Here is a 25,781-nt window from a genome sequence, read left to right as displayed (position 1 = left end):
TGGAGTCTGTCTTTATTGGTTTTGCTCAGGATACTAACATTTTTATTATTTTTTTGGTTATTGTTTGAGTTTTATACCATAAGTCCCAAAAGAAAATACACTGTATACAAAAAAACTATAGGAAAATAGTATAAAAATAAAGTAAATATAAATTGACTGTATAAAAGCACTGTTAATGTTCAAAGGTAGATTAACATGTTCATTATGTTACCAAATAAACAAGTAAAAAGACTGCTTTATATATCAAATTTAAAGATCTACTAAGCAAAATATTAAGGCTATGATATCAAAATTGTGTTTACGCTACAGTAAAAAACCTTTAAGAAAATAAAATGACAGTAAGCACATCTTTGCACTGTTTTACATACGTTTTTGCCTGTCAAGATGTGTACAGGACAAATGAGTGTAATTTACATGCAGTATCCAACGATAATTCTGTTCCATGTCTTATGAAGTATTAAGGTTATTTATGGTCTTCAAGCTTTAAGTTTGGACAGTAGTTTACATTAAGCATACAATTAGACGTATAAAACAGCTTGTGTTACAGCATTAGGTCTATCAAACAAAAGCAGAAAGTTTCTTCACAACCCCCGTACGGCAGGCTGTATCTGTTCTCTTCAAAAGGCACCACACATTAAGTGTTTTAGACAGATGAGGCATCACTTTTAAGCTACAATGCGTTTGTTATTGTGTGTAGCAACAGTAAGTATAAAAACAACAGTTTCAAAGACAAATTAAAGCCTCTATCTGAGAGAAACCCATATAGAGCTAACATTTTACATCTACACTGATCCCTCGTCAAAGAGGTCAATCTAAAAAAAATATTCAAGGTATAATAAGAAAGCTTTAAAGTTTGTAAACATTAATTTCAAGGTTAAAATACAGTACACTGATCTCTATCTTGAGTAATTATTACTTGTCAAGAAAACAATCGTGTAATGTTGAGCAGGCTAATGCCCTTGAGTTCTGCTAATAAACACACCTTCTGGTTATACTGTTATTGTGCAATGTTATAGAGGGAATGTAGGCTGTATGAAGCATCGATTCTTGTCACGCATCTTTTGAAATGCATTTTCTAAGGGCTCACAGCTTGGTGTTTGTACGTTTGCATTGATAGATTTCAAGTATTTTTCTTACACCAACAATACCATGGAAATGCGTCATATGCAAGTATACTGATTCTTTCACATAATAAAAAAAAATCTTACATTTGTACTTTCCTTAGCCAGATAAGCTGTAAAATGTTTGAATTTTTTTTTTTTTTTTAAAGGATTTAAAGATTTTTTTTTTTCTCATGATAATAAAGGATAAAATCTACCTGCTTGTGATGAGATGAACCCTGACAGTTTCAAAGACCTTGACAGGCACATCGGTTTAAAAAAAATGGCTAGTACAAAAGCTAACTGTGTTTTTACTAAGTGTCACTCTAAGCATCACAACACAGCGTCTACCTTGATTTTGGTCAACCACGTCCTCAAGTCAGCTCAACGTCTCAGCTTGTCTTTGCAAAGCTGAAATCGTCTTGTAAATGTGGAGGCTAGCTAGTCTCCAAGAGCTCCTTATTGAGGACATTTGGTTTTGTACTTTACGATGTTTGTTGTGTGACTTTGGACTAACTATCACGGACTACATGTGTTATTCACAGGCAAAGTAGTCCTTCAGTGGGGCGAACAGGTGCCGGATTACAGGAACACTCCAAGACCGTCCCAGTAGCTTCTGCCTGGCACCACGGCCCATGTTGGACACATCAGTGTAGTGGACAGGAAAGCCAAAAATCCTGAGGAGGAGAGAATAAGAGTTTTTGGTCAATTATGTGACGCTTATTTCTATCTATTAATTCAATTAACAATATTAAAAAATGCAAGTTATGAATATGAGTGGACTTCAATGCACAATGACTTTTGAATTTTGAATGCATTTGAAATTCGTTTTTGACTTTTAAAAAGACAAAGGCAAAAATCAGGTTGATTAAAAAAACAAAACTTTCCTGATATCAAAATGAATGGAAACGACTCATTAAATGAAAGAAATCTTTGAAAAGAAAATTTATTAAATAGGCTAATCATCTTTTATTATTAGTTACTAGTAAAGCAGTTCAGTACATATTCAAATTATTTTTAAAAACTCAAAGTGAAACCTAAAACAGGAAATTGTATCATAGAAATCTTCATAACTGTTTGTAGGTCAATAAATCTCATAAACTATCAGATAATTTGACATTTTTGACATGACAAGTTTAGTTGTAAAATGTCATATGGTACAATGAAAAGTATGATAATTAATAATCTGTTATTTGTTTAAAAAAAATTGTACCTTGAAAAAAAATATTTTGATGTGTTACATTGTACTTGATGGTTACACCACCTGACATTTTTAGAGTCATTACATTTAACTGGTTGTTGAACAAGTTTTTAAAGCTTTCTCAAAATCATGTGAAATCACCACACAAGCACTCGACTTTTGATATAATCAAAAAAATCCAATTGTTGTTGTTGCGAACTCACCTCTCGAGCTCAGTGCACCACAGGATGTCCTCTTTGCCGTTCATCATGACAGGGAAGTGTTGGTCTTTGCCCTGTTTGATGGAGTTGGACCGTGTTGTGATGGTGCGTACCTTACCAAACTAAAGACGCAGAGTTAGAATTAAAGTTTTTCTCCTGGTACAGCCTGCTCAAGTTCATGAACTGAATAAATAGAGAAAATCAATAAAGGCCTGTTGGCTTTACACATAACTTACCTTGGCGACACGGCCATGTTCCAAACAGTCCTGAAGCTCTAATTTATCCATCCCGGACGCACACAGCGGTCTGAAAGAAAGCGGATTAATTTCAAACTTGCATAAAGTACATATATCGTGTTTTCATTTTTATTGTTTTGCTGGTTAAAAAGGTTTAGAGATGGTGTCTGGAGATTATTTAAGAGGAACTGGGGAAGATGAGATGGCAAATACCTGTTCATTCCTGGCAGGTTTCCCCAGAAATAACGTGCCCTGTGTGCAGCTGATACCTCAATGGCGTCAATCATCACTGGATTACACTAGAGATATGCAAAAACAAATTGAAATCAGAATCAACCAGATCAATCCATCTCTAACAACAGCAACCACTGATAAACTCAGACCTCCAGGAATCGTGAGATGTCTCTCTTATCATTGACGCTCATGGCGACCACATTCTCAAACATCCAGAAGAAAGGTCGGTCTTCTCCTTCCTTTGGTTTCGCTTCACTCAAGAGGCGGTAGAACTCAAAAAACAGGCGTCCAGTCCCCTCTAAACACAAAATAATACATATTTTTTAAGTGCTGTCAAATGATTAATTGCAATTAATCGCATCCAAAATAAAAGTTTTTGTTTACATAATATATGTGTGTACTGTGTATATTTATTATGTATATATAAATACACAGACATACAGTATATATTTTGAAAATATTTACATGCATTTATATTACAGATAAATATATTTAATATATAAACATAACATATTTTTCTTAAATATATACATGTATGCGTGTGTATTTATATAGACATAAATATACACAGTACACATACATATATTATGTAAACAAAAACTTTTATTTTGGATGTGATTAATCGCGATTAATCGTTTGACAGCTGTTGTCAAATACGGCACCAATACGGTTTGGATTCAATATAATTAATGTAAATAAATAAAGATGAGACATGGAAAATATTAAAAGAAAATATTAATGGAAAACTAATAAATGGACAAATATGAAAATTCTAAAATGTATAAGTGAAATCTATATTTTCTTCCTTCAGTTCTATTCAATTATTTTATGATGTTTTTTGTTTATATTTTTCTAAAACATTTATATTTTTTTCTTTTTGACTCAAAGGCCCCCTTGTAAGACATCTCTTCCATTAATTCTGCTGTATTCATGGAAACACCACTTGCTTTTTTATTAACAGAAAGTACAAGCGTTGATATATTAATTAGCCACAATGCATTTTGTGATTTCATTTTTTTTTTTTTTAAGCGATTCAATTAAGTGAGAATATTTTAATATATTACTAATCTTAATATACATAGTCATCCTGTGGCCCCTTGAAAGTTTGCTTGAGGCCCCCTAGTGGGACCTGACCCCCTGGTTGAGAACCACTGCTGTAAAGCACTTTGTAAACATTGTTTTACTATTTGCTTTATAAGTAAAGCCTTACTTGCTGTCTTAATAATTAAAATTGAAACCACAATTATATGTGTAATGGCACAAATCCACTTAAGCTACAAAATTAATGTCTGTCATGCAACCCTACAAAGGATAAGCAGTTTTGGAAAATGGATGGATGAGTGGATAACTCTAAATAAAAAGTTTTATTAAAAAACACCCTGCCACAGAGCGGATTGTAAACACATCCCCACAATAATTCATGTGTTATGAAACAGCATGTAATTATAACAAATGATAGAATCTTCAAGCGGTTTGTGTAGGAGAATGAAAGATTCCCTTAATAAGATTTATAAGAGCTATAATGTCTTACCGTACAGGCCTTTCCTGGCAGGGTTGACAATGGAAAGGTCATTACAGGGACTTCCACCAATCACCAAGTCAAACGGCCCCCATTCAGCAATCTGAGCAACACAACAGCACCATCTAGTGTTAGAGGCTGCACCACACATCACCAAAATCCATTATTTGTTTCCAAATGTTTTATTACAGACTGCAACAGTGACCACCCACTTTATCAGCCGCCTGGAAGTATTTTTCCCAGAAATATTTTCCCCATAAGGAATTAATTTTTCCCCATAAGGATTTTTTAAAGGTCTTCATTAAAAAGTTACAAGCCATGAACCAAATGAACCATCTATGAGATGAATCACAACATTACATTACTTTGATTTGAAGCAAAAACATATTTGAAATTTAATAATGGCTTTAATGATGGAAAAAATTACAATCCCATGAAGCACTGCTAATGACATAACTTCAGAGAAATGGATTATAGATTTTGATTATATATATAGAAACAAGATATTTTTAGTTTATTGCAAAATATGCATATTATATATATATATATATATATATATATATATAGTACATACACACACACAAATATTTAAGTACTATGAGAGCTGTTTTAGCTTGTCACCATTGTCTGATGGGAGATTTCTTCACAGAATCATGGCTAATGTAGTTTTTCACCAGGAATTCAATTGCTGAACACGATTATTTTTACATCCATTAACAAGCCTGTAGCTCACAGTAGGTTTTTTTTTTAATGGTTTATAAGTTATTAATAATCAACCCCCCTATGGAGAAAATGAATGGTATTTTAACTTTCAGAATGCAACTATTGCACTATTTCGAATTCCTACTTTTCTGAAAACTTTTAAGGTTCCAACATAAAGTGCAACCTTTTCTGTCTTCGATCTGTTCTGGGAGTTTCCTTATCAACTCAAGGAACAGTATAAGTAATTTGGTGTAATTACCAGTCACTGAGGTCAAAGGCAGCATTTAATTAGACTTTCCAGATGTTCTGCTGAAGGAAACCCACGCTTCAGACACCTGTGGGAATGGCCTGTGTGCATCTTTACCCTTGGCACATCTGCATGTGCCAGTGCGAGAGCGTGTCTGCAGCTGGACTCTTTTCAGGCTCTCTCATTCTTTCAGTGTTTCATAAATAACCCTACCCAGGGCCCCAAAAACCCCCTCCAATATATCCCTTCTCTCTTTTCTTCCACAACAAGAGTCCTTTCATGCGTCCCTCTCTTCGCTCCCGCCCAATCCAGCTTCGCAACAACAATGGGTGAGTGAATGAGTGATTGAATGGGAGGGTGAGGCGGTGAATGGATGAGTTGAGGAGAGGGGATTTAGAAAGGGAGAAAGCGCTTTTGTGTTCCGTCACTAAGGCTTAAGACAACTTGCTGCTCCCTGTGTGTGCCTGAGCATTTGAATGTGAGCTGGAGAGATAATGGAAGCCAAACAGAAACCTAGAGGTGTGATGACAAAGACCAGACTCAGGTGAGGCCATTAGCCTTATCAAGCGCTGTTGGGACAAGCAATGCGCTACTAAACAAATAACTTTGGGCCAGGTGTGTGTGGCCTGTGAGGTGACGGCGCCAATCAGTCTCTTTCAGTCTTTTATCAAATGAAACAGATCAGGGAACAGAGAATTGAGGTCTGGGTCTTACTCGGTTGATATAAACCCTGATTATGTGAAAACAGCAGTAAAAATGACCTCACAGACCTGAACAATCATTAAATAGTCTTCAGTGAAAACATCAAATAGAGAGTGGCACCGAAAAGGGTTTTGTTGAGTTTTAAGACAAAACAATAAAATAAAGAAATATTTTAAAGACTCTTTACATTTAAATATCTATATCAGAGATGAACTGGTGGAGCAGCCAGAAACAGATAACTGTTAACTCACGTTTTTTCTGGTGATGTTGCGAACGTCGTGCACATACTGGATTTGTCCTTCATGCCGGACAACTCCCACTGAAATGGAGTCCTCACATACTTCTGATGCAATGTACACATCAACCTTAAAGCCCAAGTCTCTAAGCACTAGATAACCTAAATTAAGATGTAAAAAAAAATTAAAATTGAGTGATTAGCATTCAAAATCACTAGTGCCCTATATATATATATACACACATATATATTAGTGCTGTCAATCGATTAAAAATGTTAACTAATTAATCGTGATTAAGCTCACCTACCATTAAAGTTTTTAAATATTCTTTTATATTGAAATAATTTCACATGCAATATTCAAGTTAATGTACACACAATATAAAGACAGTATATTTTTTTATTTTTGTTTAGTGGCATCTTTTTTTATGACTGAAGGCGAGTATCACTGATACCAATACTGATGTCTCCATGAAATTGACCATTGATTATAGCCATTCAACATTACAGTATAAATGAGAGCTATCAATTTTAATATTTATTACTTTAAAAAATAACTTTTCATTTAACTTCAAACAATCTTCATAAAAACCCATAATAGTACGTCATATTTAGCTACCTGTGCCCTTCAGCAAATAGGAAATATACAGAAATTGAATAAAGTTATCAAACACTAAATTCTAAATTAAACATAGATGAATCCTTAAAACTAAAAAGGTTTGATTGATTTCCTCTTTTTTCTTTTGTTCTTTGATTAACAGACATCTCAGTTGGGTTATTAGGTTTTTTTGGCTGCTATTTCTTTAAGAGCTGCCGCTGCTGAACGTGACGTGGATCTGACATGCATCGTGTTTTCTCACAACCTTTTATATATAATTGCGCTTTAATATGACATAATATACAGCACACCAACGCATTTGTGCGTGCAACTGAAAAGCACGTTACAAGCACAGTATAACAGCAGACAGGAGAGGAAAATTTGTTTTCTAATCTAATCTGACCGCAGTTCACTGATGTTCTACTGAAGCTCCTCGTCATCTTTACTGTTTTCCGTGCTTTTTAGACTCGTGCCTGGCACTGAGGCGAAGTGGAGTGTGCGTCTGAAAAGTCTCCCGTTTTATATGGTCGTAAAGACATTCTGCGCGTCTAAATAAACGCAATTTTTGTCAAGAAAAAAGAGACAGAAGTAGGTGGCCAACCCTAGCCAAATATTTTTAGCGCCGTTAAACTGGAAAACTGAATCGCATGCATTAACACGCTAATTCTGACAGCACTAATATATAGTGCTATATATATTTATATATAATTATAATTATTTAAAATAAGTCAAAACAAGCAGTAAAATAAACAAAATGCCTATAACAGGATACTTATTACACACACACACATATACATACATATATATATACACAGTATATATATATATATATATATATATATATATATATATATATATATACACACACACACACACACACACACTGCCGCTCAAAAGTTTGGGATCAGTAAGATTTGTAATGTTTTTAAGGAGTCTCTTCTGCTCATCAAGGCTGTATTTATTCGATCAAAAGTACAGAAAAAATCTTATGAGAAATCTTTGTGAAATCTTATTGCGATTTCTAATATTGGTTTCCTATTTTAATACACTTTAAAATTAAATTTATTTCTGTGATGCAGCGCTGAATTTTCAGCATCATTACTCCAGTCTTCAGTGTCACATGATCCTTCAGAAATCACTCTAAATATGCTGATTTATTATGAGTGTTGAAACTGTTTTGCTGCTTAATATTGTTTTTTGGAACCTGTGACACTTTTTTCTTTGATGAATACAAAGTTAAAAAGAACAGCATTTGTTCAATATAGAAATCTTTTCTAACAATATAAGTCTTTACTATTACATTTATTCATTTAAAACATCCCTCCAAAATAAAAGTATTAATTTCTTTAAAAAAAAAAGAAAGAAAAACTTACTTACCCCAAACTTTTGAATATATATATGACATCTGTGAGTCACTAATTTTGATAATTTACCCAGAAAAGGTGAATATAAAATCCAAAGAGATATCATATTAACCTGTGGCAATGCCATCAAACAGTGAAAGGACTCTGATTGGACGTCTCTGCTCTGCTGGGACCGCAGGGTAAATCTTTGGACTTTCCTGAAAGAAAATTAAAGTTAATATAATGTATAACTAAAAATCTACAGTTTTGCAAACAGAGTATTTCCCTCTGTATAAAGGTTATCGTGAGACTCACAAACTCCTGTCCATTGTCATTGACGAAGAACTCTTGTAGTTTCAGGCTCCAGTCGTGGCGTTTCTTTAACACACCGTACAGCTGCAGAGGCTGACACATGTAGCAGCGCCATGGGTCCAGATCACGGGCGCTGTTGGCCGCTCCTGCTCCCACTAATATATCCAGACAGTCCACACAGAAACACCTGCGAGCAGAGACACTGATCAAAGACAGCATTTAAAAAGGCAAATGAAATGGATGGTGTTAAAGGTGAAAGTGTACCTTTTTCAAATATTTTTTTACTATTTGAGATTAATGTACAAGTCATTTGTAGGGTGACACTATTAAAACAATACTTTTTGTTTGAGCAGCCTGACATGAGTCTGAAAAGCCAAAGCTTCAAACAGTTAAAAAAAAATAAAAAATTCTTAGCCAGCATTGTACTTCAACTGCAGAGAATTATATCACTGCAGCAACCGTATCACATAATTATTGTACAGTTCATCAACCAAAAGTCCTAAAGCCATTTCAGTTTCCAAACATTTCTTAGAGGTGACAAAACAGAAAAATGATTTTGAAAGGATGAAAGTGTGCATTTTATGAATTTAAGGTGGAGTACATGTGCACAAAAAACGCAAAAATACAGTACAAAGTCTAGCACCTGAACTGTCAGGATTATGATTCGTTTTATGTTGATGTTTAGTTTTGTGCTTTTGTTCACAAAAGCTCGTTTATCCTTTCGGTTTGGCGTTCACCTTTATTATAATTAGATTATGAATAAATACTGTAGAAAGCAATGATAATGTTTTCATTGCTTTCATGTTCTTATTTTTATATGTAATTAATTATATATAGAAGTTTAAAGATTAATTCTGTATTGTCAATTCATTGGAACTAAAATAATAAAGGGTACAACTGTCAAATAAACAAAAGTAATTTATCATTAATTATAAAAATACTGTGATCAGATCAAGTCAATTAAAACTAATACACAGTTAATCATGTTTCTTGATCCCACACATAAATTTCATAAGGATTTTTCAACCATTTGAACAATTTAAGTTTGAAATAACTTAGTAAGAACATTTAAAATGTTATAAAAGATTTGTGTTTTAAATTCATGAGAGCTGCTAAAAAATCAGCTTTGTGGTCACAGGAACAAATTATGTTGTAAAATACATTAAAACATTCATTTAATTTGTAATAATATTTCACAATTTTTTATCAAATAAATGCAATGAGCATTAGAAACCAAAATCTTACTGGCCCCAAACTTTTGAAAAAAAGTGTATGATTATTTGTTGTTAATTATGATTAAAATGTTTCATTGATCAATAGCCCAAATAAATAAAGAGTAAATATATCACTGTACCTGCAACTGCATTAGGTGTGAAAAATGCAGTTAGAATAATACTGCATTATTCTAACATGAAACAAGTGCTTGAAATGTTATTATTAGTGTAACTGGTTTAAATGATTCATCAAAACTGGCATCCCTCCACTGAAACAACTAAAGGGGGAAATTTGATAATGCTACTATTCTAAATTGTCAGAGATTTGAAAGATTGGCAGCAGTTTGTGGCAAATGGTAAATAAATTACACACTTTGCCTTTAAAGAAAGACAAATATCTGAACGGCTCAGAGAATGCGGGTGGTGGGGGGGTTAGTGTTGGGCAGTTAAGGAAGTGAAGTGTGACGAAATGCCAAGACGCTAGTGAAATGAAATGCGAGATTGAATAATAGATTGTGGGACAAGAACGAGTTTGTGAGAAGTATGCATTTGGTTTCGTACCTGCAGCAGTTGGCGTTTCCACAGAGCAGCACCTCTCTGCCGCCACAGCACACGGTGCAGTATGACTGGTAGCCATCGTCATCGTACATGTAGGAGATTTCCAAATAAACATCCTGACACATACACAAATAAAAACATGTGTAAATAACTTACATATCTAAGTATCCTACCAACCAGAATCCTGAGGCAGTGTATCGTGTTGCTGCAAACAGAGTGTAACAGGATAATGCGGTGATGATGTAAATGATCTATGGTGAAATCCATACATGCATGGCACTTCTTTTGTCCCCTTAAGGTAATCAATAGATACAATACTGGTGTCCAGGTGAGGACTGTTGCTTGACACTTTTATAAGCAATCATGTCAGCACGTGTTGGAAAACCATGTTCCCAGACTCTCGAGTTGTGTTGTGTTTTGAGAATGTGGAGGATAAGGTCAACTCTTACCTTGCATGTTAGACAAAGGCCTCCTTCAAACAGCGGGTGGAAGGTTGCCACTCTCGTCTTTCCACAAGAGACGCAGAACTCTGAAACAAGAGAAAATCAAGCATAAGCAATCAAGCATTGTTTTGCAATAAATAAATAAAAATCTTCTCTGCATTTCTCCTTTTCTCCAGCTTGCTTTCTGATCTAGTTGTCTAATCATACATTACAAACATTGTTGGTTTTTTGACGAATTGCTTTTGAAAATTCATGCTTTTTAAAAGCTTCTGTTCAATGTATAAAAGTATAATCTATGCCATCACTTTACAACAAAAGCATGTCTTTGAAAATAGCAATGACCGAGTTACATAATAGCTGTAGATTTTCCTAATATTAGTGCTAATTAAAACCCTGATACTTATTTGTAAAGAAAATTTGAAAATAGGGATGCACCAATATTCTGGCTGATACAGGTAAGATGGTAATTATTTTCATGTTTTGGATGGTAACTGATAAGTAGCTGATTCTTAAAATTCTTATCTATTTTGTATGTATAAAAAAAAAAAGACACTAAAAACTAAAACAAGTTATTTGAAATACTGCAAATTTAGGCATAACGACATTATAAATGTACAGTATGTAAAATTGATATACATTTGTTTTGACATCTGCTAAAAAGCTGCTATATTTAACTGATATAAAAAATCGGTGTGACTTTAATTGAGCATTAGATGAATGCAAAGGTAATCTGAATGTAAAATGTAAATGAGGAAATGAGCATGAAAATGTTTATTTCCAATATTGACTGATATTGATAAATAAAAAAATAAAAAAAACTCTAATACTTGAATTCTTCTAATGCCGAATAAAAATCTAAGCACTTCTACAACACCTCGCGCCACTCAAAATAAATGTAGGCTAGTTCAACTTATAAAAAACTTTCTTAAGATCTTGCCATTTTTCATTCCACTGCCCTACACCTCAAGTTTTTTTTATGGCAAAGTTCTGTGTGAATGGCCCCTAATGTGTTTTTTTAATGTCTGAAGGCAGTCCCTGTAACAGGTAGCAACATTACACACCTTCTATACTTCTGTGATTCTTCAAAACTTCATGGACCATTTGTTCTGAAAAGCAGATGAATTGCCAGTCGTGAGGAACACATTAAGAGAGTTAAAGCTCAAAGTCCAATGCTACTCAATTACACAAAAGTATATTGCAAACATTGTCTGAAAAGGTTTGTATGGCTGAAATAATTGTTCAGAATTACAGAATAAAAAACACACTAATAGAGTTCACTCACAATCTTGTCACACATGATTTCATACAGGAATTTGGCCATTTAGACATCAATTAATCATTTGAAGGGCCAGTTCGTTCAAAAATGAAATTTACTCACCTCATGTTATTCCAAACCCATAACATTTTATTACCTAGTCCTAGACTTTAAATGGATGGACAGAAATATCTCTGGTTTTATTAAAAATATCTTCATTTGTGTTCTGAAGATGAACAAAAGTCTTACGGGGTGAGTTAATTTTCATTTTTGGGTGAACTAATCCTTTAACATCACATTTGGTGTGCAGCAGTCACACATGAACATAAATAATAGCACATGTGTGAGCTCCAACCTCTGCTGTAGACGTCCTCAGTGCCAGGTTTGGCCTTACAGAGGCTGAGCCGAGCTCTCTTGGCAGAGGGGGGGAACTCCGGAGGGCTGGAGTCCAGCAGCGCTGAGCTCTCTGAGGCCAGGGGAAAAACACAATACTCAGCTGGAAGAGACACAAGCAGACTAATATTACTCACTGTCACAATCAAACATGCTTACACATGAACTGTAAATAATGACATTTACATTTTATAGATCAGGCGTTTAGATAATAAAGCAACTGTATTGTGAGAACTACTTCAGCAGCTGGCTAATCCCTACAGCATTACTACATCAAATAAATGAGAAAACATTTAAAGTGATACTTTACTGGTCACAGTGACTTTTAAACTCTTATTTTCTAGCAGAAAAAAATAAGAAAATATATTTTGCCATTATGATCTATTGCATTGTGACATTAATTTTATGATGATTAAACGCCCATTTCTGTACTGAAATTTTGTACTGAACAATTTATGTTGCTATATATATATATATATATATATATATATATATAAGTGCTGTAAATCGATAAAAAACCTTAACTAATAATTTTACATTCAATCTTCAAATTAATGTACAAACAACATGTTGCTGAATTTTAAATCCAGCCCTGTACCCGCCACTACGCAACAAATAACAGCGTGGTGGGCGTGCTGGTTTCATTTGCATTGAAGCAATAACGAAAAGTTGAAAAACGCCTGAAGACTCACAGCATATCTACACTGAACGTGACAAAATACAAAAGAACCCATTATAATCAGTGATGCTGTCTACACTGGATACGGCGCGGCACAGCACGACATTTAAGACGAATATATATATATATATATATATATATATTTTTTCAATTATTTATTTTATATTATTAATATTAGTGCAAATTTACCTCATGGTAATATTGTGTCCAGACAGGTTCATTTCATTACTTTTTTTTTTTTTACAATTACAGTAATGCAAATTTGGGAGGAAATGTGCCTCTGTGAAAATAAAGCCACATTAAAAAAAATGGTAATAGTCTTAAAATAAGTTTAATTTTCATTGTCCAAAATATAATTTCTTATTATTTTTTTCTTTGATTTTGTGGCAAATTATGAGCCTGACATCAGGCAACTATTCAAGAAAAATACAGCCATGAATAAGCAGACAGGCAGCTGTTAGACAAAGCACATCTGTAATCACTCTGGGAAAAAGCCAGGGATCCATAAAGTTATAAAGTAATTAGATATGCTATTTCCTCTTTCTGATTCCACTGTAAGACCACACCACCAGAGACAAGCATTTCTGCTTGCTCATCTGCAGTGATTATTTTCAGTGTCTTGATGCTAAACTGAAACATCTCTAAATACCCCCAGGTTTTTTAAGTATCGACTCTATGTAAACACGTACTCTTGGCACGATTTTCAAAAAAACGAAATAGTTGACAGATAAGTTTCAACTAGAAAGTTTTAGAAAGATACTTAAGAAACACCCCAAACCTTGCCAACAAATGCCTGCACCAGCTTAGCTTGTGAATACTGCCTCAAGTTAATATCATGTCAATAAGTAATAAAGTATGTATGAGGTTTCCTCTAATTAAGTTTCTTTATCATAAAGTACTCCTTCTCAACAGCACAAATTTCACTGTCATATAAAATGAATAGAAAACAAACATAATGACTGCCTATATAAATACGTTTGGCAGGGTTTATGCATGTAAAAGAGTCATTGAACTGATCTATTACTCACTGTTTTTTCCCAGAAGAAAGGGAAAGAGATAATATTTTTCAAATTTCTAAGAAGCCGAGAACTAAATTTCTTAGAAATGCCCTGATATCTCCCAGAAACATTCAGGAAATACACATAAATGCATATGTGAGTGTTTAGTTTTGGTTTCTGCGTGTTTGAATGACAAGAGGTTTCAGTTTAAAACACTGAAGGCTCTGAAGCCATTGTGCAGTCCACCCTGAAGTGTTCTCCTGAAAACTCAAGGTGCAGACATTTAAATATGACGGACCAGCTTGAATGAATCCCAACAGAGGTCTATGATCAGACACACTGAGTCTGTGAGTTTGAGAGAGTAGGCTGCCAATACCTGACTGAACCCTAATGCCTGAAACAATACCACAAAGACTTGACAACCATAGAGTTCCACAGAATTTAAACACCCTTTCTTCACGAGGTTCCACACATTCTGTGTAATTTCCTGTTTGTTTAATAATTATTTTGCTGTTTTATTTATTTTAATCAAATAATGGATTGGTATCTGTTGATACTGAATATATATTTTTAATGGATTAGTATCTGTAGATATTGAATATATTTTTACATTTAGATTACCTTTCTAATCATCTAGCATTCACTTGAAGTTAATCTTAAAAAACACTAATATTTTAATAACACTGTTAAATGTAATTTTAAAAAATGGGGCACAGTCTTGGAGCTCAACTACTGTGAGACTACAAATGAATTCATAACATTCCCACATGATAATTGGAGAAAAACTTGACCAACAAGTTGCATTACTTTCCTGTTACTAACACTTCATATGACTTAACAAGGTGGCAATGCTTGAATTTCTGCCAGCAGAAACCACTCTAACGGTTTAAGTGTGTTTTTATGGGTTTGTCTGTTCACGTGTCAGGTCGGTTCACGTTACCCTTTATTCTGAAATTTTGTCTTTTATTTTGATAGTTTGTGTATTCAATGACCATAAAAAGAGCATTTGTCTAAATGTCATTGCATTAATAACAAAATAACAAAACAAGTGGCATCTGATGTTAGAGCTTTTCTCAGAGCTAACTTCACTTTTCTAATCCATTTTTGCTTTTAACTAACTCATCTCAAGGCACGATATATTGATACTGCATTGGTTGCTGGCCAATATTAGAAGTGTTAATTTTTTGGCATCTATTTATGTTAAATATTTCATGTTCATTTTCAGAATTTTTACATTTAAATGACTTCTGCATTCACCTAATTTTCACCCAAAGTTAATCTTTAAAAACACTAAAAATTCAATAATATTGTTAAATGTAATCATTATCAAATCTCAAAATGAATATGCATTATAATGCTGTGATGCCTAAATTCTGTCGGATTTAGTCTTTAGTGTTTATTATAATTGTATTTATACAAAACAGTACAGAATTTTAATACTGTCCATTAGGGGTGTAACGGTACACGTATTCGTACCGAACTGTTTCGGTATGGGTCTTTCGGTTCGGTACGCATGTGTACTGAAAGAATACAGTTTTTTTTTCCCCCCCAGGAAATTCAAATACCGGTAATAAATGGTGTTTTGACAGTGTTTTGATTTGGCATGACAGATTGCCGTATACATGCCTTGGAGAGCCGCTTCTGGGATGGTTCAGAAACATGCTGGTATAAACACAAGCAAACTAGAGCGGCCGCGATCACCTACGGTTCCCGTGACTTGAGCAGAGTGGAGCGCGAGTGAACGCGATCATTCCTTCCTCTGTACTACTAGTTTTAACGTGAATAAACATGACTGAACATCTCACCCCTCTCAGTAATTGCTCAATCAGTGTTTCAAATGCAGAAAGACATCAACAAAACAGCGTGGAAATAAAATGTCACGTAGCATTTGATTTACAAGTCATCAGTGTCCATCAGTGTCCACAGCTCGTTAGTTCACTACAGAAATGAAGTCTAGAGAGGAGGCGTTCTTTCAGAATGCAGGAGAAGGGGAGATGTCCGAGGGGGTCGTGAGAATGTCACGTTGTGTAGATCTGGTGATTTTCTTAGCTCAGACGGAGCTATAAGTCAATTGTTTGTGTTTATCAGATGCGTAGTTTATTGTGAACGGGGTCGTAGTATCGCGAGCGATCTGTTTCTGGAACCTCCCCAAATAAGCAGTTCTTTGTTCTTAAATCCGTGCAGATGTAACGCTGTCATTTTATCCTCAAACCTCTCATTATTTATGGGTCTCACAAGGTGATAAGGAGAACAGGCAGGAAGCTAGTCAAGACACTTGGGCACAATGTTGGTCATTTGTCAATTTTACGACCACAGTTACAGAGAGAAAGCTCCTTAGATTCTGCTAAAGAATGTGCTGTCCTGAAATTAATTTTGTGTCTGTTCACTAAGGTTCTACACATGCTATGACAGCCAGTGTGTAATTGAATATATTTTAACAAATAGCCTAGAAATTCTATTATTTATAAGTTAATTTAAAAACTGCATTATGTGCAATTTACATGTTTGCATACAATTTTATTTAAAGTTGATTGTTGATCATCTATTTAAAAATAAATAGTAATTAAATTTAAGTTTGGGTTAAGTTGTCTAATTGTAAGCTAATTGCTCCCTATAGCTTTAAGCATAAGCTGAGGTAGATTTTTATCACTAAGAAAATGTAAACTATAACTGAATGTATTTAAAGAAAGAGCAACCTGTTCAGTAAACCACTGTTTATTTATAAAAAAAAAAAATAAAAAATAATAAAAAAAAAAAAGGTTAGTTTTCCCCCTGCTGTACTGAAATCATACCGAACCGTGACGTTAAAACCGAGGTACGTACCGAACCGTCATATTTGTGTACCGTTACACCCCTACTGTCCATCTATCAGTTATTGGCCATAAGAAAAATATTTATTGACTAAATTGTTATCAGCCAGAATTGCCTTACTTGTGAATCAAAACTGTAGATATGTTCTTGGGCTATAGTTGGTTAAAATAAATTCTACATGGATCAGTATTTTGTAATACAATGCACTGATATTCATGCATTTAAACTGTGCTCACGATAAACACCCTACTGTTACAAGCCTTTGAATGTGTTATATTTGACCCCAAGTTAAACCTTTTTACTCAAGTATTTTATTTTATTTTTTACAAAGGATCAGGTGTGAGTTCTAAAAGAGAGTCCCATGACGTGTGCTCACCTGCGTTCTCTCTGGGTTTCAGGCCCTCTTGACCTTTGGGCAGAAAGCCGTTATGAGCCCAGTCGAGCATGGGCTTTATCTGTTCTTCAAGACTGTCTGACTCACTTGGAGGAAAAGTCTTCTCTGCTCGTATACTAGCCACCTGAGGACACACCGAAAGCGGGAGAACAGTATGTCAGAGTAAGTTTAAGAAAACAGAAACCGTCCGTGGAATAAAATCAGCTATGTGTACTGTGTCTAAAATAACATACATTCAGTAAGACTATCCTCTTTGTGGAAATGGAGACAAATTGCAGATATTAAACATGCTGTGTAGACTGCGAAGCAGGGGGGTACAACAACAGGGAGAGAGAGAGTGGGAGAGAGAGAGAAAGAGAGATAGAGAGGGAGAGAATGTAAAGTACAGCCAGTCCTGTTGTTCTGGTGCATGTCTGGACTTGGATGCTTTTGTTAAGTTTGTTAGGAGGTACGATTCACAGAGAGATAATTAAGGAACCTCTGGGGAATTCCAGACTTTCCAGATGAGTGTTCGCCCAGTTCCCTGTTTATCTCACACAAAAACACATACAAACCTCAGAATGTACAAGCCCATGCTCCAAGCTTTCGGAACAGCAGGTGCAAATGTGTATAATTATCCTCTATTAAATGTACTAAAGATGCAAAAAGATAAACTGCATTGTTGTGTCTAACTGCCCATAGGCAACAATTGTCTTTAAGTATTATGAAACAAAACAATGAACATAGACTGATCTCTGTTCTCACCTCCAGGGCCTGGAAGATCGCTCTGCGGTAGGAGGCCAGCTTGGTGTAGGATGACTGGTTGAAAAACTTTGGGAAGGCTGTGATGGAGTCGAGTTTGTCAGCAGACACCTGCAAGATACACATGACACCAGGGTCAGAAAAGTAACCAGGGTTCAAGGCAAGAATGGGCTTGTAATAAATACATGTTGCTATAAAATTACTAGTGCTGTCAATCGATTAAAAAATTTAATTGCGTTAATCACAGTCGTGGACTGTGTTTAATCATGATTAATCGCAAATTTAAAATATTAGGATTTACCTGTAAATGTGTTGAAATAAAGAAATGCATGACAAACTACTTTAAGGAAACAGAACCTTTCACACTTCCACCAGGTATGAGACATAATCCTTATTATTCTTTTATCATTATTCTTTTGTTTTTATTCAGCCATTATCAGCCTTTAAACTGGCGATAAAACATTTACCAAGCCACATCACTTCAATCCCAGTATACATTACCCAACTATTATCAAAAGTGTTTCTAAATAAATACAACAAAACATTTCTTGCAACCTTACGTGAAGTATTATGACAAAATGCATTATGAAGAAGAATTGGACCTGTTCTGCAGCTGCATTAGAGCTAATATTAGCATCATGCTACATAAGATAATTTATGAGATTAATAGTACACTTTTACTCAGAACTCACTTCAAACCACCATCGAGTGTTTGCAATAACTTCCTTTTACGATCACATGTGGAATTTGGTCGTTTACTGTTGTTAAAATATGCTATTTATAGCCTTTTATATTGCTGCACAAATTAGCATTTCAGATGTACACATTAATCTAAAAAAAATCACATACAGACCATATCTATCGTAATCGTGTGTTTATTATCTTATATAATCTATAGTGGCTGTTGTCATGTTTATTTCTGCTGCTCTGCTGAAACTCATGTTGTTTGTGATGTTACCGCCTCTCTGTTCTTAAGTTGCCAGGGATACATTCCAAGTATAATACACATAATATATACTTAGTAAAAGGATCTTTCAAATTTTTATTTGTCTATATACACTTTGGGCGGCCGCGGTACATTAAAAAATTAGCCCAAAACGGCTCTGTAATTTTCCCCACGACTGTATTTTCAAAATAGTATTTTCAGTGGGCAGCCCGGGGAGCAATTAGGGGTTCGGTGCCTTGCTCAAGGGCACCTTAGTCATGGTATCGAAGGTGGAGAGAGAGACTACCCCTGTCCACTGTATGAAGAATTTTGGGGTATAATATGTCACAGTTTACTTTATTTTGCTATCCTCACTTACATAAATGAACTATAGTGTCCTGCACCCACTAGTAAAAAAATATAAAAAATTATATCTGGTGTCTGAATAATTTTTGATTTGACTGCATGTACAATTTACACAGAATACACACAATATACACAATGTACAACAACAGAAAATATGACTTCATGTTTAATTAAATTCTATAAATAATAATAATAAGCAATTTTGCAGAGAATTTATGTTAAATTTCATTTAAGTAATTAGCTACAGACGGAAACTGTAGATTTCAGGCACTTTTGTTTCACAATTCACATAACACCAGAGCTATGGTTCAAACTAGTGATGTCAGAGGTACCTCAGGATCAAATAATAACTTCAACTAGATAAAAAAATCAAGACAAGCCTAGCCTGAAAATTTGAAGTAGTTATAAAAGCTTGAAGTTTGAAACAGTTGTAAAGTTTAAAATCAACATAATTTGCCTGTTTTTAACATGTTTCTAACATGATTAGCATGATTCTAGCATGTTGTTAGCTTGATTAGCATGTTGCTAGCAAGTCATTATCACATTGCTAACATGCTTAACATATTGCTAGCATGTTGTTAATATGTGCTGGAGAGTACCATACCGCATGTGTGGGCTGCTGCTGACGTAGAATGCGCACGTGGTACTCTCCATAATGGTGAAAAAATTGTTGAATAAAGTCATTGTTTTTTTTTTCATTGCGCACAAAAAGTATTCTTGTAGCTTTGTAAAAGTATGGTTGAACCACTGATGTCACATGGACTTTTAATGATGTCCTTACTAACTTTCTGGGCCTTGACCATGTGTCAGTTCCACTGCCGTCTATGGGAAGGTTAGAAAGCTCTCGATACTGAATCTCTTGATACTGAAATTGTATTGCTATTAGTATCAAGTACTGCGGTATTCTGGTATTCTGACAACCCTTCGTTTTGTTTGTTACCTCTGAGAATTTCCCATCGCCAAACCACTGTAGCCAGCGCATGCCGTGGGAGGCCTGCCTCTTCCCTGTTGCTCTCCAGGTCACCACCATCCCTGGCCACCAAGAAAAGCCCTTTATCTTGCCCCAGACTAACTCTCCAATACCAAAGCCTTTATTATCCTGAGGAGCAGAAATGTAAATGAGACACAGTAAATGAGACACACCATGATTTCATATTTTCTGTTCACTGAAACCTGTCCCAGATTCGAACAGGAAGGAGTCACAAATTTCAGTTAACAATGGCATATGAGATTTCTGTTCCTTACACATAGCTATCTGAAAATATGGCCTCTTCGATCATTACTAGTTTTATGGTGCTTTTCGGTCCTTTTTGTTTCCTTTTCAGCCTGGACATTCTGCTAAATAATTTATTTTGTGTTCCACAGAGAAAGAAAAACCATACAGGTTTCAATTCGTAGATTTTAATTTATGAGTGAACTATCCCTTTAAATAAGACAGACAATTAACATTATCACTGCACAGATTTCTTTGATCCAGTTACACAAAAAAGGACAATCACATGCTCTTTGGTACTCAGAGAGCTGGACTGAGACACAAGTGAAACCTCTGACTCTGAGCTTGTCTGAGCATGACTCTCAATCAATCAGGACCATTTCAACAGCCCTGTTGTTTCCTCACCTGTGCAAGTGTCTGTGAGTATTTATGAGTCTGTGGTCAACAGCGACTTACCCACAAAACCCCCATTCAAGACCTTTACGGTCTCATTGTCTAGGTCATAAGTGCTCTCTAAACGCACAGCTGCCTGGCTTAGTGACACGCAAAAGAGAGGATACACCGTGAGAACAAAGGCTGTTATCTTTACATTCAAACAGAGTAGTTTTGTGAGGCTACTGTTACATGTCAAAGGCAGGTGGACAAATATAGATACTCATGTGTTGTTTGTGCATGAACATAAAAAGGAACGGGACATGACAGGATAGGTGGATAGGTGTGTGTGTGTGTGTGAGACGTCCTGGTACCTTGTACTCAGGTTGGCTGACTGTGTCAGTTGTCGAGATGGATGTGGTGCTGCTCTGTGCAGAGTCTTTAGAGTCCTGTTCCATGAGTTCTAGTGCGGGACCCTCAGGAACACTAGAAACCTACAAACACACACAATTACATCTCTAAGTAAAGCTAAGCAAAATAAACACAACAAAAATAAATAAATAAATAGTTACAATGATAGTTACATTGAAAGTCTATGGGGAAAATGTAAACAAAACCCCAAAACAAAAAAAACAAAAATCAAAACACAAAAAATAACAAAACAACCTCCCCCCAAACATAAACAAAACAAAAATAAAATAAATAGAAATAAATAAAAACATAATAAATACATAAATAAAAAATATACAAAACAAAACTAACCCAACCCCAAAACAAAAGACAAAACACAAAATAAAGCATTACAAAAAACACATAAATAAAATAAAAAATAAAAAATAAACAAAAACTTACAATGATAGTTACAATAGAAGTCTAGGGGGCAAATGTGTAGCTGCTGCTCTCGCAGATTTCAAATGCAATTACTTTTCTGTCAACACATTTTATGTGTTTTTACAAACTGTGAGACAAAGATTTTTATTTGATAATAATCAAAATTATTTGTCGTTAATAGAACATTAACCGCTTCTACTAATTAACTGGATTGAGATTTAATTAATGTCAGAATATTAATGTAATTAACAAACATGCCCTCTAAGGACTACTTTGCTACTTTATTCTCCATTGTTTTGCTTTAATTCCAGCTGTTTGATTGCCTCTTATGCCATTCCGGGGGTTCCTGAAGGATACTGACACACTTCCATTCACTTGTCAAACTATGCACCGCAAAAAGACATACTATAGAAAGAAATTCATATATATATGTAATATATAATAAAAGTTATAGGCTGCACTGCATGTTAGATTGATTATTTTGCATAATTGCATAATCTTAAGTCCACGTCATACTAACGAGAAATTATGCTTCTGACCACAAGTCGAGAGCTGTAGTTCTTCCAACCACAAATTTGTGATGCTGTTTGCGAATGTTCATTGATAATGACTGAACTTGTGATCATAGTTGGCTAACAATGCTTTTGGAAAACAGGTCCTTACCAGCCGGGTCAACTGCCTAAACTAACTATCTAATATTTATATATTTATTATATATTAATATTTATATTTATAATATTTATATATCTTGAAAAACTAACATTAGCTTTCTTTTTTCTATTCTATCTACTTGTTTCTTATATATATTAAAAAACAACAAAATAAACCCACTAGGTTTCTTTTTTCTATATTCGATCTACTCATTTTCTTTAAAAAAAATAAAGAAATAAAATTTTTAAAAAACTTTCTATGTGTACTGCGTTAGGCTAGCCAAGACTTGTCATAGCACTTTCATGTTGTTGATCTTTTGTTGGTTTTGATTGCTTCTAATGTCTTCATTTGTAAGTCGCTTTGGATAAAACCGTCTGCTAAATGACTAAATGTAAATGTAAATATATATACTGTATAGACTTGCAGCGATAATCGGTGTTGGCGGTGATACCGTTGTTAAGCCGCAACACCGGTTACGTCACCTGCACTCTGCGGCACCGGCCACCGGTTTTGATTTTGTATAGTAACAAAAGTAATTTAGTTCAGTTAGAGAACAGACACTACAATTAAAAACTGAACGCGGCTGCTCAATGCAGCGTGCCAAATGACAGTTGCATCACATATCAGATTTCATTTCATCATTCATCACGTGAGGAGAGTGAGTCAAGCTGACTGACAAGAAGAGTGAGGTGAGACAGACAAGATGATAGCGGATGATTTAGTTTCTAAACGAAATGCAAAAGAACTTGTTTGGCAATATTTTGGATTTTGAAAAGCCTGTTGACTTTTTCTGTTTATCTAAGGTGATTTTTGAAGTTTATTCAATTTAATTGGTTCCACAGTGTTTGCTGATTTTTATTTTATAGACCCTTTTTCTGTTAGTAAACATTGTGACGTTTTTCTGTGGGCGGGGCTTAGCTGGAGGCAGAAAGATTCCACTGACTGCTTCACTAACGCTAGCTATGAAGTTTGTTTACCTTGTTTTTTTAACAATGGCTGGAGAAAATTCCGATTTTACCTGCATATGTAAGGTCACTCACTGTGCAGGACCATGATTGTTATTTAAATAAGTTAACTTTAACGGACAAAGTCAGATTGACCGACCCTATGCTCATGGATGGACGATCTGACAGGATTACCTCCGATTGAGTGACTTGAGTCGCATATAATGTTAGAGAAACCTAAGGAGTAGTAAAGAGAAACTCGCCTGTGTGTCTATTTAGTCATGAAGATGTACATATATTTCAACTTCAGCAGGCTATTTTTACAGCTAACGTTACGTTAGAGTGAACTGGGCCAAAATACAAAAAGTTAAACATTCAATGTGATGATATATTATTTGAAGATGTATGTATCATGGCCAAATAGTTATTTTAAAGTATATAAATCCTTTTAAATGTATATATAAATCCTGTATGTAAATTATGTAAGTTAAGTTTACAATACTTTACATGCAGTACATTTAAAGGAAGATGTGAATAGTTTCTAGAAATAAAAATTCCAGAAATTAATTTTGAACTTTCTGTATTTGATTATTATTTCTTACTAAGTTCTTAGAAAGTCCAGCCACTATCAATCACAACAATGTATATTACAGATGATTAAGCATATAAATCGTCAGTTTGTTGTTTTACACACATGCACACAGACATTATTTCATAGTTGTAAGATGCATAAGAAATCTTTAGACACGTAACAAAAACCATAATCCATAAAAACAAAAGACAATACTTTATTTAACCTTTTCTGATAAGAAGTGAGGGCTGCAAACGCGAGCATTTTTGACGATCATTTCTGTCCAGTCTGCTCGTTCTATCTCGTTTAACCACAGCTGTCGTAATTTTTTTGTCTGGCAGAGGTAGCAGGTATGCGATAAAATTTCAAATCGGAGCCTGTACTATGTCGATTCTTGCATCCAACATCACAACAAGATGATATTTTAAGCTCCTTATGTAGCCGAATCTGCGCTGGTTTGAATGGGCCGCCTCCAGTTTTCCCTTTGTTTTGCCTCCAGCTAGTGTGGTGACGTAATCGTGACGTCGGCGCAAAAAGGGTCTATTTAAACTTTGTGTAATTTATTTATTTTACTTGACATCAAGGTGTATGCTGTGCCTCGAAGCTTTCTTATTCGTTTTGCTAATAAACGTTCTACATTTCTTATTTACTTGGTTCCACAGTGATTACTTATTTTCAGTTTTGTATACCTATTTAAACTCTGTGTAATTTATTTGTAGCCTATAGCATGGTGTATTTTTATTCGTTTTGTTAATAAAAGTTGTATAATTTATATATTGGCTAAGTGAGTTTGATGTTGTATTTTGTTGTTGTTTGAATTGCATTTAAGCAATTGACGAAGAATTGCTGGTAATTCAAAAGTGCAAGTAAAATGCGCATTGCGCTTTTAAGCTATTTAAAGGTGAAGGAAAGCGAGGAAAAGAGGGAAATCTCAAAAGAACTAAAAACGAACAATTGCTTTACATCAAATTGCCACTAATTTGAAAGTGAAAGTAAAATGTGCACGTTGCTTTTACAAGCTACTGTATTTAAAAGCGAAGAAAAGCAAGCACGATGATACCAGTATTATCGGTGTTGTCACATGTTGATTAACTGGTGGATAAATTTTCTCACCTTCACAATCCTAATACTGTATTTATTTTACATTTTTTTATATTTGAAATTGTTTTGCAAATTCTCTCCAAACCATAATGTCAGTCTTTGCTCATCTCGCCACAACACAGACAAAACAACTATGGAAAAAAGTCATAACATATTGAAAAGGAGGGGGAAGGGGCTGATTTTCCCTACTTGAATTTCCAAGACCACTGGCTGATCCAAGACCACTGGCTTTTGATTGGCTGGGGTACAGGCAACTTCAGATGTCTGACAACATAAAGACACAGTGATCGACAGCTCGACTTAAAGGTGTTGAGTTAAGTGTGAGGCGCTGACAGTGGTATGACAGCTTTAATCTGCCCCGAGGGTTATCTCTGTACATCGGCCTTGATTTCAGTATGTCTGACGGACAGAAATTCACTTAAAGAATAAAGAGGCTTTGTGTGAGTGAATGTGATCATTACCAGGTTGTTATGATCCTGTTTGCTATGTCCCCTCTCTCTGTTGCGGGGTTTACTGTGAGCTATCAGTCCTGCCTGAAAAATAGTCCTTGGACGAGGCCTTTGCCGCAGACCCGTCTCACAACCGGACCCAACGTCAGCCTTTTCCTAAAACCATAATGCCGTGACAGTTAGCTGATACATATGTAGAGTAAATAATTATTAGTGGTTTGACTTTTATGGGTTTTTCGATGG

General features: G+C 34.9%; 1 protein-coding gene across 3 annotated transcripts in view; it reads right to left on the bottom strand.

Moving 5' to 3' along the window:
- Positions 1-25,781, bottom strand: part of dnmt3bb.1 (DNA (cytosine-5-)-methyltransferase 3 beta, duplicate b.1) — a 45,844-nt gene continuing 20,063 nt past the window's right edge. For 2 of the 3 annotated variants that reach the window (XM_058762330.1, XM_058762331.1), the window contains exons 5-23: positions 25,551-25,694; positions 25,279-25,353; positions 21,366-21,485; positions 20,347-20,505; positions 18,119-18,226; positions 17,357-17,498; positions 12,455-12,595; positions 11,906-11,950; positions 10,851-10,930; positions 10,405-10,517; positions 8,633-8,816; positions 8,451-8,535; positions 6,393-6,538; positions 4,503-4,593; positions 3,121-3,269; positions 2,951-3,036; positions 2,738-2,807; positions 2,505-2,623; positions 1-1,777 (exon numbers count right to left, since the gene is read on the bottom strand). In XM_058762330.1, coding sequence (XP_058618313.1) covers positions 1,636-1,777; positions 2,505-2,623; positions 2,738-2,807; positions 2,951-3,036; positions 3,121-3,269; positions 4,503-4,593; positions 6,393-6,538; positions 8,451-8,535; positions 8,633-8,816; positions 10,405-10,517; positions 10,851-10,930; positions 11,906-11,950; positions 12,455-12,595; positions 17,357-17,498; positions 18,119-18,226; positions 20,347-20,505; positions 21,366-21,485; positions 25,279-25,353; positions 25,551-25,694 — 2,199 coding nt within the window. In that variant the 3' untranslated portion in view covers positions 1-1,635. The remainder of the gene's footprint in view (positions 1,778-2,504; positions 2,624-2,737; positions 2,808-2,950; positions 3,037-3,120; positions 3,270-4,502; positions 4,594-6,392; positions 6,539-8,450; positions 8,536-8,632; positions 8,817-10,404; positions 10,518-10,850; positions 10,931-11,905; positions 11,951-12,454; positions 12,596-17,356; positions 17,499-18,118; positions 18,227-20,346; positions 20,506-21,365; positions 21,486-25,278; positions 25,354-25,550; positions 25,695-25,781) is intronic. The other variant, XM_058762332.1, reaches the window with a different exon arrangement.

Source organism: Onychostoma macrolepis, chromosome 23 (genome assembly GCF_012432095.1).
Source record: "Onychostoma macrolepis isolate SWU-2019 chromosome 23, ASM1243209v1, whole genome shotgun sequence".
NCBI lineage: Eukaryota > Metazoa > Chordata > Actinopteri > Cypriniformes > Cyprinidae > Onychostoma > Onychostoma macrolepis.
This window is presented reverse-complemented; position numbering and strand designations above follow the sequence as displayed.